At 30.4% G+C, this 13,510-nt stretch overlaps 2 protein-coding genes across 2 annotated transcripts in view; both read left to right on the top strand.

The window, feature by feature from the left end:
* Positions 1-274, top strand: part of LOC149894924 (uncharacterized) — a 2,913-nt gene extending 2,639 nt beyond the window's left edge. The window contains exon 5 of the mRNA XM_090080113.1: positions 1-274. This exon is cut by the window's left edge and continues 127 nt beyond it. Within this exon, the coding sequence (XP_089936239.1) occupies positions 1-274 (274 nt within the window).
* Positions 1-12,586, top strand: part of LOC149894923 (uncharacterized) — a 156,838-nt gene extending 144,252 nt beyond the window's left edge. Inside the window, exon 4 of the mRNA XM_090076764.1 lies at positions 12,222-12,586. The gene's annotated coding sequence lies outside the window, so the exon portion shown is untranslated. The remainder of the gene's footprint in view (positions 1-12,221) is intronic.
* The last annotated feature ends 924 nt before the right edge of the window (positions 12,587-13,510 follow it).

The following is a 13,510-nucleotide window of genomic DNA, read 5'->3' as shown; positions in this document are numbered from 1 at the left end:
TAATGACAGTGTAAAAAGCACAACATCAGCAACAAATTGGTGGAAAATTATAGAAATGAAGGAGTCTAAGTCTTCAAAATTACCTGCAAATTTTGCAAGGTTTTTACGGCACTTGTACACTTGCCCAGCTAGTTCTGGATCCATTGAAAGATTTTTCTCATCCTTTGGCATGATTTGGAGCAAAATTAGAAATCGTTTAGGAATAGAGAAAGCTGAAATGCTTGTACGAATTTACAGACATTTAAGATCAAGATGCACAAATGCTGATGTTTGAATTGTTTGATGACTTTGTTTTAAATTTTTAAGTTTAAATATTGCTGTTCCAAGGGAAAAAAAAGTCTTATTTATGAAATATATAATACTCAACTCCTTATTTTATTATCATAAGGACAATTTTTGAGCAGCATCTAACTTATAGTGTTAAATGGAAACTAATTTATGATAGAAAAAGTTATAAATGGAAAACTTGAGACCAAAAACCCAGTAAGTTGGGTTTTTGGTGGGTTTTTGCTCTTGGGTTTTTGGGTGGGTTTTTGGGTTTGGGTTTTTGGGTACCAACCCTGGCTGCATGGCATATTGTAAAACTCGATATTAAGTTTTGCTCTATCTAAAGCATTACTTTTAAACGCTTCAGCATTAAATAAGTAAAAAATAAATAAAAATGATATAGTACCAAATAAGTAATAATAATATTGTACCAAATAAATATTTTTGTACCGGTCAGTGTTCACAAAATAACCTAGAAATTTTTAACTAAAGTGTAATTAATTTTAATTACCGATAAAGCTGAGTCTTGAAATATTACCTTGCAGTATTTCCATTCATTTGTGATTTTAAATTATCCATTATATTTATATTGCTTGTTGCATTATAGCTCTTTTAATGGTAGTGCAAACTTTTTTAATGAAAGTTTAGATGATATGTACAAAATACACGCGAAGAATCGTATCCGAGCATATTATTCCCCGTAATCGTACAGGGCTTCATTTGTTTTAAGGTTTTTCAGTTTTATGTCATTCAAATAGCTTTTATCCTAGCATCAAAAATGACACAGGACGGTGAATCAGCAGGAGCAATAAAAGTCTTGCCATCAAATAAGTGTTAATGACATTAAATAAAGTTTGTGTTGTAAATCGATCGCAATGCTTTCTAAGAAAGCTTGGGTTGGTGTAACTGATGCGATCTGCTCTCTAATTTTTCCAATTTCAATATTAATTAGAGCTTGAATTTCTTTTTTAAATACAATCATGGCCTACTACACGGCCTACTACACGGCTGTGTATGTTATCATGGCCTACTACACGGCTGTGTATGTTATTATTTATAAAAAAAAGATAGCTACGCAATTAGAGAGAAAAAAACATCTTATCCAAACTAAATATAATAGTACGAGTAGAAATAAAAAAGTATTTACAGAAAACTTGCATTTTGTACTTTAATATCAGCAATTTATGAATTTATAAACATATTTATGTAAACCACCAAAAATCTTTTAATATTGAAAAGTACAAGAACGATACGGAATTTTCTAAAGAGATATAGAAGATAAAAGAAGAAAATTTCACGCCTGTTGTTAAGTGGAAGATTATCAAATACTACAAACTGTACAACCCGGCCACAAAATGTTGCATGCTATGCCTGCATGAGAAGTACATGATTATAATGTTTCAAGAAGGTATCTTATTGAATAAGAGGAACGAAATGGCTTCAAAACGCAGGCACACAAACAAAATTCTTCTTTCGAAATTTGACACTGGCGACTAGGCCTAAACTATTTCTTTCTTTCTTTTCTTTATTTCTCTATTGGTTTCCTTCTTTTCTTTTTTTCTTTAATGCTTTATTTCGTTATTTCCTTTCTTTATTTATTTCCTTCCTTCTTTATTTCATTCTTTCTTTCTTTCTTCCTTCTTTTTACTTTCTTTCTTTTTTCTTTCTTTTCCAAATTTCTTTCCTTTTATCTCTTTATTTCTTTATTTCTTTATTTATTTCTTTTCTTTCTTTCCTTCTTTCTTTATTTTCTTTCTTTCTTTATTAAGCGTCTGCGTCTTGTAACCGATTTCTCGAAATGAACCGGGACAAGCGTAACGAGACGAGAAATTTCCCGGAAAAAAATAACGAGACAAAGGAAGGGGTTGTCCCGGAATAAAGTTATAAATTGGGAGATAAATTTTGTCTCGGAATTTAAAAGTTTTGTCCCGGATAATCATGAAACGTTACAAGACAGATCAATTATGTTAACTAGATATCTAACTCGCGCTTTCGCAGTGAAGAAAATTTTTTGCCAACCAAGTTTATTTTGCCAGCCAGAAATGACGCACAGTGACTCAAAACAACAACAAAAATGGCAATAAACCCCTCACAATACTTTTTTAAATATAGTGCCCTTTTTTCAATAATATTAGATTAGAATGATCATTTATTTAAAAAGTAAAAACAGTTTTTTCATATTACTTATATTTTAAATTTTATGTTTAAAAGAAGTTAAAAGTTTTAACATTATTTTCAAAGAAATCTAAAAAATGAGAGATTTTTTTTTAGTAAAAATGGAGAACTTTTAATCAAAATTAAAGTCTATATTTAATTTTAAGATAATCTTTTAACATAATAAATAAAAATGGCGGAAAACAAGGTTTTCATGGACTCATTGACATTTGTATTTCTTGAATTTGAGTTTTTTTACTTGTATGACTTGTTTCAACATATGAAATATAGTTTCAAGAAACATACTTTTGTCATCATATGCTACTTCGAAATTTGTTAAAATTTTTTTATTAGAATGATGATTTTCTATTCAAGAAGTACTAGATATTTGAAATAGCATTACTTAACAACTTCAAAATTTCCTGCAATATACAAGTAACATTATTTTCTTAAGCATTATAGGAAACGTTATAGGAAACGTAATGTGATAATTGTAAAATAAGTAATAGCATAAAATGTCAACCAGTTTAAAGTGAAAAATGATATAAAGTACTCAAAAATGTTTCTGATATATATTAATGATTTTAAAAACAACAACAACAAAAAGATTAGATCTTATCCTGAATATACGTGAATTAGGAGTGGATAAATTACGATTTTGGAAGGATATACTTAACGAAAACATAAATTAATGCTACTTTAGATACATTTATTTCAAAAGTGAAGAAAAAACTAAAACAACGTGGTAGAAATTATGATTCTTTTATAGAAAAAGAATACCAATGGCTTCAAGAAAATTTTTTGACCAATAAAAGTACCCGTTTTGGTTCTGGAAAATCCCATAAACGAAGGGTGGTCCTTGGAGAGCAAAGGAAACAAAAAAAATTAGAACCTTTCTTTTAAATATGAGTGTAAACCAAACTCTTGCATTAGAAGTGAATGCTGACCTCAGCGATAAACAATATTAAATGATAAGAAACTTAGCCCTTGGATACATATTTATCCCCTTCTTACACGATATTTTAGTGGAAAATATTTTTTTTATATTTTTAAATATTTATATTTTAATATATTTTTGATTTGTATTTCATGGGTGATGATTGCCGTTCGGCATTAAGCTTTAAGTACCATTCATAGTTGTTATTTCTTCGTTTTATATATATATATATATATATATATATATATATATATATATATATATATATACAGTACTATGCAAAAGAAAGTAGCACCTAAGAAAATTTTAAAAAAATGCACATTTAAATAAATATAAGTAAATAATATTGAGTTTTTATTAAATTAAACTAAGATATTCTTTTAAATAAAACTATATTTATTTATTTTAGTTAATGATTTCGTTAATAATATAATATTATTAATATTTATTAGATGGTTTCAACTCGTATCATTTTTCACCCACTTATAATGTTTGCTCATTTATTGCGGACAAGGATCAACACTAGAAATTGATTACATCAATCACTGTACTATTTATTTATTTTGTTTAAATTCATTATTGTTAAATATTTTTTGATAAATAAGAATGTGGCGAAGAATTTTTAGTTACTGTTGAGTTCTCGCGTTAATTACAGATTTTTTCGTCTAAAAAAATTTTTTTTTTTTCAAAAGTTTTGTTTTATAATAAAATTACTTTTCAGTACTAATAAAATGCCAAAGATATCAATAAATGACAGAAATCGCATCATTGTTTTACATGAAGAGGGCTATAGTCAAGTTAAAATAGCCAAATGTGTGAATTGTTCACGAGCCTCAGTTCAAAAAATAGTTAAAAAATATAATGAAACTGGTGATGTAGTGGATAAAAAGAGGTCTGGTCGTCCCAAGAAGTTAAGCCTATGTGATGAACAGTTTTTAAAAATAACAGCGCTACGAAATCGCAAGAAAGTAAGCGCAGAACTCGTTCAAGATCTTAAAAGAGCTAGTGGAACTTTAGTACATGCATCTACTGTGCGACGATCTCTAATAAAATCTGAATTAAAAGGCTGTGTAGCTATTAAAAAACCTTTACTACGCAAAGGTAATAAAGAAAAAAGATTAAAGTTCGCCAGAGAGCACAAAGAGTGGCAGAAAAATCAATGGGACAAGGTATTATTTACAGACGAATCTAAATTTCAAATATTTGGGACGAATAGACGTCAGAATGTTAGGCGAAGAAAGGGAGAGGCATTGAAAGAGCCATGTCTAGCATCAACTATCAAACATGGTGGGGGGAATATTCAAGTTTGGGGGTGTGTTTCAATAAAAGGGGTAGGGGACATTGTTGGAATAACAGAAAAGCTTACAGGTGAAAAATATATAAATATTTTACATAATCATACTGTGCCTTCTGGACAACAACTGATCGGGGATTATTTTATCCTACAACAGGATAATCATCCCAAACATACTTGCAAATTAGTTAAAAATTATTTTGTCAAATCTGGAAAAGGATGGAGTGCTTAAAACCATGCCTTGGCCTCCTCAGAGCCCTGATTTGAACATAATCGAACATGTGTGGGACTGCTTAGACAGAAAGAAGATGGAAAGGTTGCCAAAGAATGTAAATGAACTTTGGAATGTTCTAAAAGAAGAATGTTATAATATCCCCATCACATTTATTGAATATCTGTATAAAAGTATAACTAAAAGGCTCCAAGATGTTATTGTAAATAATCGTGGTCACACTAAATATTAATTCTCTATGTATAGTTACAAATTTAAATGTTTTTAATAAAACTTGTATTATATTATACAATTTAATAAAAAAATATGTTTGTACATATATCTTTGTTTTAATTTCAATTTGTTTGACATTTTATCTTGAATATATAAAAATTCTCTTAGGTGCTACTTTCTTTTGCACATTAATATATATATATATATAGTATATATAGATATATATATAGTATATGGAGGATTCTATGATCGCCAGATCCGTCAAGAAGAATCCCTGGATATCATCAGTCGAAATACAAAAGCAATTAGAGCTGCCTGTATCAGACCGAACAATCAGACGACGTGCTGTTGAAGTCGGATTGTTTTCTCGACGCAAAGAAACTGCTGATTTCACTAAAAAAACAGAAGAAAAGACTCCTGTTTGCTACATCTCATATTGACTGGAATGTGCAGAAATGACGAACTGTCCTGTTCAGTGATGAATCGAAGTTCAACATCATTGGGAGCGATGGCATTTGCCGTGTACGTCGACCGGCCGGAAAACGCCTCGATTTACGTTACTGCCATAAGGAATAAAAAGAGCACTTTCTGCCAAAAGTCTGATCAATTTATGCATTTTCTTTTGTTTCTCGTTTTTTTAATCAATATATATGCATATATCTTTATGTAAGTGTATATATACATACATATACATATATATATACTTTTTAAGTAAAATTTTTGAAGAAATATAGCTACGTTAATTTTATGGAAAAAATAAAGAAAAGTAAAATTATGTTATAAATATAATGTAGTAAATAATGAAAGGAACATTAATGTTCCTTTATTATGATAATTTGTTTTCTTTATTGTAATATAAGTTGTACGTTGAAAATGATTATCTTAAACGAACAAGTTATTCTAATAAACTAAAATGATTTTAAAAGTTTGCTTGATTGAAACTATAGTATAAACACGTGACAGAATTTGTAAAACTCACGTAAAATCTAACTGTTTTTGGTTGCGTTTAAACCGTCTCACGTAAAATCTACGTGTTTTTTGGTTACGTTTAAACCGTCTCACGTAAAATCTACGTGTTTTTGGTTACGTTTAAACCGTCTCACGTAAAATCTACGTGTTTTTTGGTTACGTTTAAACCGTCTCACGTAAAATCTACGTGTTTTTTGGTTACGTTTAAACCGTCTCACGTAAAATCTACGTGTTTTTGGTTACGTTTAAACCGTCTCACGTATAATCTACGTGTTTTTTGGTTATGTTTAAACCGTCTCACGTAAAATCTACGTGTTTTTTGGTTACGTTTAAACCGTCTCACGTAAAATCTACGTGTTTTTGGTTACGCTTAAACCGTCTCACGTATAATCTACGTGTTTTTTGGTTACTTTTAAACCGTCTCACGTAAAATCTACGTGTTTTTGGTTACGTTTAAACCGTCTCGTACATGTGTTTGATCTAGATTTAAGTTCCAAACTGAAACCTCGTTTATTACGTGCTTGAAACCTTATAAGACACGTATTTAAAACCTCAATAAACACGTGTTTAAAACTTCATGAAAAACGTGTCAAACTCCAGTAAAATTCCCGTGAAATCGACGTGTTGTTGGTTTACGCCTGGATCGTGACGATTACGCGTTTATAAGGGTTTTAATTCCGAAATTGAAACTAGATGTTCCGACTGGTACTTTCTATCACTTAAGAAAATAGAAACAACTTTTGACAAAGTAAACAGGAGCGCTAAATGACCAATTAAACTAAAACACAACTAAAACTGAAAGGAGTGCATATTAATAAAAGTACAATTAGTGTGGAAAAGTTGAATTTATTTGACGAATATTGACTTTTAATTTTATGAAACAAAATATGTTTAACTGTAGTCAAATTTCAATTAAAATTTTCTTTTTTATCAGTTAAAATATTATTTGATCTCAATTATTTGTGTAAATAAAAGTCTTTAGATTTATGTTCGTTTTTTTTGTTATGTTGCTTATCGTGCTGACTTAAGTCGTTTTGTCATCAAAACTTCGTCATCAACGTGTTAAAACTTTTAATTTATTTTCATTAGGTTTAAACTTTTACGTTAAGAGTTTTAACTGTGTTCTCATACTTCGACCTCTTAAAATGGTTGGAGAAGACTAAAGTGAGAAACTCGATTAATAACAAACTCAAACTGATATCAGAAACTGCAAAGACGAACAATGGGTCATAATGATATCATATTATTGGAATAGGAATAATGAATGCCCAAATGATGTATGTAAAGCTTTGACTGAAAACGGCTACAAGATTTGATCGATGAAAAGAATCCAGTATTTGTACTAGCACTATATTCAGCTTCTTATCACTTTAAATAGGGAGCTTAGGCAATTTTTATAGCCAATGTAAATCTTTTTTATTTAAAATGCATCGGATTCCTTAATATATTTAATTTTCAAAATGGTTTCAACCACTTCTGTAGCTTATTTAGTTCCAAAGATATTCGTGTTTTAAGATTTTCAATTCATATACATTTTATGAAAATTTCATTAAAGTTTCTCGTTTAACTTTTGGCACCGAAAAAAAAACTTTTTTATCTTTTTTCTTTTCTTGCGTAAAAAGTTGCGTTAACAATAAAATATCTAAAGACGGGGGAAATTTATAAAACTTCCACTTAGAAAACAAAAAAACCCACCCTATTAGACTACCAAAAACAAAAAAAAAACTGTTTGACATAATAAATAAATAGTTGCAGAATCTATTTTTATGTGGGGACGAAAGAATTAGCTTAATTTACTTGTATATAAACAAAACTGAAACATTTGAAGTTAAATAACTTTATCAATTCTAAAGCAAAAAAACGTCCCTAAAAAAATTATTGTAGTGCAACCTTTTCTAAAAAAAATAACATCTATATATACATATATACTATTTATTTTCATGGGTGGGTTTTTATTCTTCGACACCTACATAAAATCATTTGTTGCGTATTTTGGACGAAGTTTTTCAAAAAAGTTCGGTATATTTTTTTCCGCGATACAATGTCACGTGACAAAACTCCCTACTTTAAACAAAGACTTTATTCTATTTTTTGCGACAATCTCTCAACCAAAAGTTTATTTATTCAGAAGCTTCTGAACAAGACAACTATAAAATACGATAAACGTGTTAAATAACGTTATTCTTGCTTGCTTCTCGTCCAATTAACTGCGTCATTTTTTTTTAAACACGGAGAGAAACGTTTTGTTTTTTTTAATGCCTCAAATTTTTTTGCTAAACCAAGACGCTGAGAAGTTCATATAAAATACTTCATGTAAATGGTGCAACATTTACATGAAGTATTTTATATGAACTCCACTCTTTTATGTATACATGCAGAAAGGAAATGTATATTTCATTTACGCAAACACTTTTAAAAGTATTTTGACTTTGACTTTTAGAAGTCTAACGAATATATTATTTGTTGGTCGATTATTCAAGTGATCTTCAGATATGCAACTATGATAAGCAATCTTCTCGAAGTCAGTAACGTGCTCTCGCTCCACTTCTGCCGAAGTCATTCCAGGATCGTCTGCATTTATGATGTGTACCATGATTTTCTAATTTGCATCATTCTTATTGCGAATGTTCTTGAAGAACTCTGTTTTCAATTTGGTTTCATAAACAAGGTTTCATAAGCATAACTTTTAGATCATTTTAATGGGGAACGCAAAAAATGTTTTTCTTTTTGCGATTGCAAACAGAGAAATTCGGAGTTTTTCGATAAAAGTTTCAGTGTTTCCTAATCAATTTCCAAGGAAATTTTTTGATAACTCTTGTAACTACTGATGAATAAGTATCATTTGTCTGCAATAAGCGATAGATATTTATTTGGTCACCACGAGCATCAAATTTGTGAAGCAAAATAAAACTTCGAATGTTTTCTTTTTGAATCAAGAAAATGTTTACAATTTTTCGATGAAAAAGTAACTTAGTGATGTCACCAAGTAACATCGTGATGATGCTTCCAATAGAAGTTTTCTGTTTTGATTGAGAAAAAACCTTATGTAATATGAGTTCGGTAATAGTTTCAAAGACTAAATGTTTTAGCAAGTGCATTATTGCACTTGACAAAAGAAATTCGTTTAATGAAAAGATTGAAGCACAGAAAAGTATGACTTCAGCTGTTTGTTAAAATCTTTTCTTTTGGCAATTACCAAATTATTCGTTTATTTGTAAAATATCATTGTTGAGTGTACACCCAACTTCAGGCAAAGCTCGCATCCATTCAGAGCTACGTTTGGAAGAACCCCATGGATTCACCAGAAACTCTTTTGCTCATTGATGTCAAAGTAATTTTAAGGCAAGTGTCCGGTTGAGTCGCTCAACGATGCTTTTTTCTCAGTGTTTGTCCGCTCTGCCACGACGCACTTGCACAATGTGCTTAGCTTGTTGCTGGCTAAAAGTCCCCATTAATTTGTGAATGGGTCTTCCTGAAACAGGTTAGGATAAGTAAAAGGTCCTAGCTTACATATTTGAGTTAAAGCCGCAGCTACTTCAGCAGAGCTTTTTTCTGTTAGGGCTTCAGCCTCCTTAAATCGCGAGGAAAAATCAACAACGATCAGCGCGTGACTATAAGTTTTTTGACCTACCTTATAATGTGATAATTACAGTATATAGTATATCTTGAATAGTTTGACACTCATACTCCGTCAAGACTAGTCAATGATTTCAAGAGTTGAACTTTAACATAGTCAGCTTAAGAGTCAACCCCGATTTTTGTACACGAATTATGCGAATGTAAAACTTATGAACATCTTAGCACTAAAACTGTAGTAATTGCTATATATAACTTTAGAAAACTGCAGTCATACCTAGATGGTTGAAGCTAGTGAGCAGTTTGAAATACAACCAACTTTGTATTTCTAATCTTCTCTCTTATAAGCAACCATTTTTTTCTAGACCTTACATTTTCACACGGGTGAATACTGTGGTTAACATTTATTAACTCTACCTTTGGTTGGTAGAAGTTGTAAAATGGAGGCTAAGAGCTATTGGAACTTTTGGGTCACTGGTGTCCAACACCCGTTTTAAATTTTGAGGTTTTTTACGGTACGTGAATCTTATTAGTAATAGAAAATATTCCCAAACTACAATTTTTCGGAAGATATCTAGTTTTGAAATTATTTGAGAAAATGCAGCACGAGGGTGCTTCATTCTGCCTGTTATTTAAGTATCACGTGACCGCAGAAATCCCGGTGTCACGTTAAATAAGTAGCTCGTTAAAAAAGCAGACAAGCGAGCTATCTACGCATGCGTCATATTACGGCCACTTATTTAACGGCTATATGTAAGTGCCACTGATCTCTATAATAACTGGATAGCGCATGTCTAATATTAAAATTGACGCCAAATTCGCCTTATTGGAAAGCCCCAGAACGTTGTAATCTGATACCGTGTATTTAAAGCGATTAGTCGAAAGACAGAACTTAAAGCTTACAGGATTTAAATTTTTGGGGCTTTCCAATATGGCGATTTTGGCGTCAAAAAATTAGATGTTTTGCTCGGAGTTGCGCTATCCAGTTATTATAGAGATCAGTGGTAGGTACGTGCGTATCTGCGATTTACGGCAACAATTTTAAAGATAAAATCTGTGACCATTTTTTCTCCGCGTGCTCGAGGTAGGTGTTGTACGGATGGATTTTTCTCGTCTTTTTTTTGGAATTTTGTATTGACTTAGATAATATTTTAAAAGTAGAGTGTTTGCAATTTGTTTTATTTTTTGCAGTTACTAACGTTTTTAGTGATTTCATTGCTATTGAAAACTTCATTCCTGTTCTGAAAGTGAATTGACATTCAAGGGATGATGGTTTTTTTTTCTAACTTTTGAATCAATTTTATATATATATTTTCTATGTACCTGCCAAATTTTATTAAAAAATAATGACACGCTCATACTCTATTTTTGCACGCAGTAAAGGTACCAAATATTCTTCTGTTGTAGAGATTGGGGAGGGGGGGGGGGGGGGAATTCACGATTATGAACATTTTGTATATTAGACTTTTTTATTCATAAAAAAATTGTTTTTTTAGAAAAATGAAACTTTATTTAAAATACTGGTGATTTTTTTAAAGTATTCAAAACATGATTTACACACAAGCATACACAAAAAAAACCATATTCTGTTATTAGTTGAATAAAAATATAACCGAGGCAAAGTAATGCGCTAAAAACTAAACAAAGAAGTTCAATTATAAAACCACCGTCAGCCGAACGCTAACTTTTTAGGTTGGTTGCAGTTTTCTTAAGCATTCCTTATAATGAATTTTTGTCACTTAAATGGGCATAACTTTGAGTAGAATCATTAGTTTTTTATGAAATTTTCACCATCGTAACACTGATTTAAAGCTCTTTACAATGATGTAAAATAATTAAATAGTTGAATAGTTTAAAAATTTTGCACACATACCTACTATATGCGTTAAATAAATTGTTCATTAAAAAAGTAGAAGAATTGAAATATGTACGCATGCATTGTATCAACAAACAAGCAGCCATTTAAGTTTGGAAAATGTTAAACAGTGCATGGGTTATTTTTTGTTATCAGAAGCCATTATTTGATGCTTTATTTTTTAGCTTATAGTTTTAATTTAAATTCTCCGTTAAACTTAGCTCGTTCTTCTACAAGAAATTTTACGAGTTCATGCTTAAATTTCTTGAAAAAAGATTTTCCGACTACTTTACGCTTTTTGAACGTTAGATGAGAATTAAATTTAAATTATATAAATAGATGTCCACAAACGCAGATAAATGGGAACTTAAACTTTAGATTGGTATTAACAGCGCGAATTCGTGTAGAATTATTCTGATATTTTTGCAGGAACAGTTCAGAAGAAATAAAATTAATTCATTTACTGCAGAAAACTGAGCTTTGTAAAACACACGGGTTTCACTCGACAGCAATGTCACCTAAATAGCGTATATTAAAAAAAAAAAATGTGACCTAAATTCATAACTCTTTCTTTCGCTGTAAAATGCTTTAAATTAAAACAACGTTGAAGAAACTACACAGTTAATTCTAAACATTTATTTCCCATCTTTTATGTAAAGCAATCGGGTGTATATATAAATACTTAAATATACATCTCAATACAAAAAGAGCTCATTAAAGTCAGCCCGTGCTAAGAACGTTACTCAAAATACATTTTTCCAGAATATTGAACAAAGCGCAATTCTTGCTCGAGGATTAGGATGACGCTCTTTTTCTGTCTTATTTATACATCAAATACAGAACATTGAGAAGTAGTCAATCAAAACTCTAAAAACTAAATTGCTTAGATGTTTTTTCCTTCCTGTTCAAATGCAAATGCAGACTCTCGATACAATGCTTCTTAAAACTCCAAACAACTCTGTAACACTAGCGCCTGCCATACCTGCACCAACAAGTGTCCTCTTTTGAAATTTGACTAAAAGTCCGTCAATAAAGTTTTTTTTTTTATTATTCATTTCTTAATTATGATATTTGAAAAAAAAATAAAAATTTTTAGAGCAACATGATAAAGTACATGAAAAATTTACTAAAAAGCAACAAAAAATTCTTCATTTTGAAGATTTTGCTCTTTTAAAGCTGGTGTTTGTAGTATTTTGACCAACCCCTGTAAATGTAAAAATCTAAAAGACATTGATATTATCAACTGCACTTGAATGTTAAAGTTTATACTAAATAACACTGACAAAACATTCCTATATGTCTCTACAAGATTTCTATGCTCTTTTAAGATATCTGTTGAGATCAAACCTTGATTTTCTTCTAAGTACAACTTCATATTGGGAAAAGCTACAGCTGACTTCCAAACTTTACCATTAATGGATACAACAGCACCAGTCGGTTTAAAATCATTAATTGTAGCAGGCCAATGCCAATCATGCTCCATACGGCTACCTTTACGACCAATCTTTTTGTAATTCCTTACTAAAACCTTGTCACCTACTTTAAAATTAAATGATTTGAAACTTTTTAATTGTTTTTTATCATAGTACTTTTGCATTTTTTTTTTTGTGCAATACAAATATTGTTATCTACTATAGCATGAACTGAAATACAAGAATCCATTCTTTCTTGAATTTGGTCTTCAGTTGCATTACCTTTCAAAATGGAAATATTATCACCAATAAAATTAGGATTACTATCATTAAGAGCTAGACTTGAAAAAAGGCATGCTTCTCTGCAAAACATTAAAAAAAATTGGTGTGTACTTAGTAGAAGATAGTACACATGTACGGAGATCAAACAAGACTGGCTCTAATAAAGTATCCCAATTATCCTTTCATTAGCTACTTTTGATAGAGCTCACTTAATAGTCTGATTCGTTCTTTCATCTTGTCCATTTGTTTGTGGATGACGAGCAGAGGTTATTAAATGCTTAATATTAAAGGTAGAAAATAAATATTCACTTAAGTCATT

The sequence above is a fragment of the Hydra viridissima genome, unplaced genomic scaffold (genome assembly GCF_058129835.1).
Source record: "Hydra viridissima isolate aposymbiotic clone 2 unplaced genomic scaffold, HvirCarnegie_v1 scaffold_1, whole genome shotgun sequence".
Classification (NCBI taxonomy): Eukaryota; Metazoa; Cnidaria; class Hydrozoa; order Anthoathecata; family Hydridae; genus Hydra; species Hydra viridissima.
This window is presented reverse-complemented; position numbering and strand designations above follow the sequence as displayed.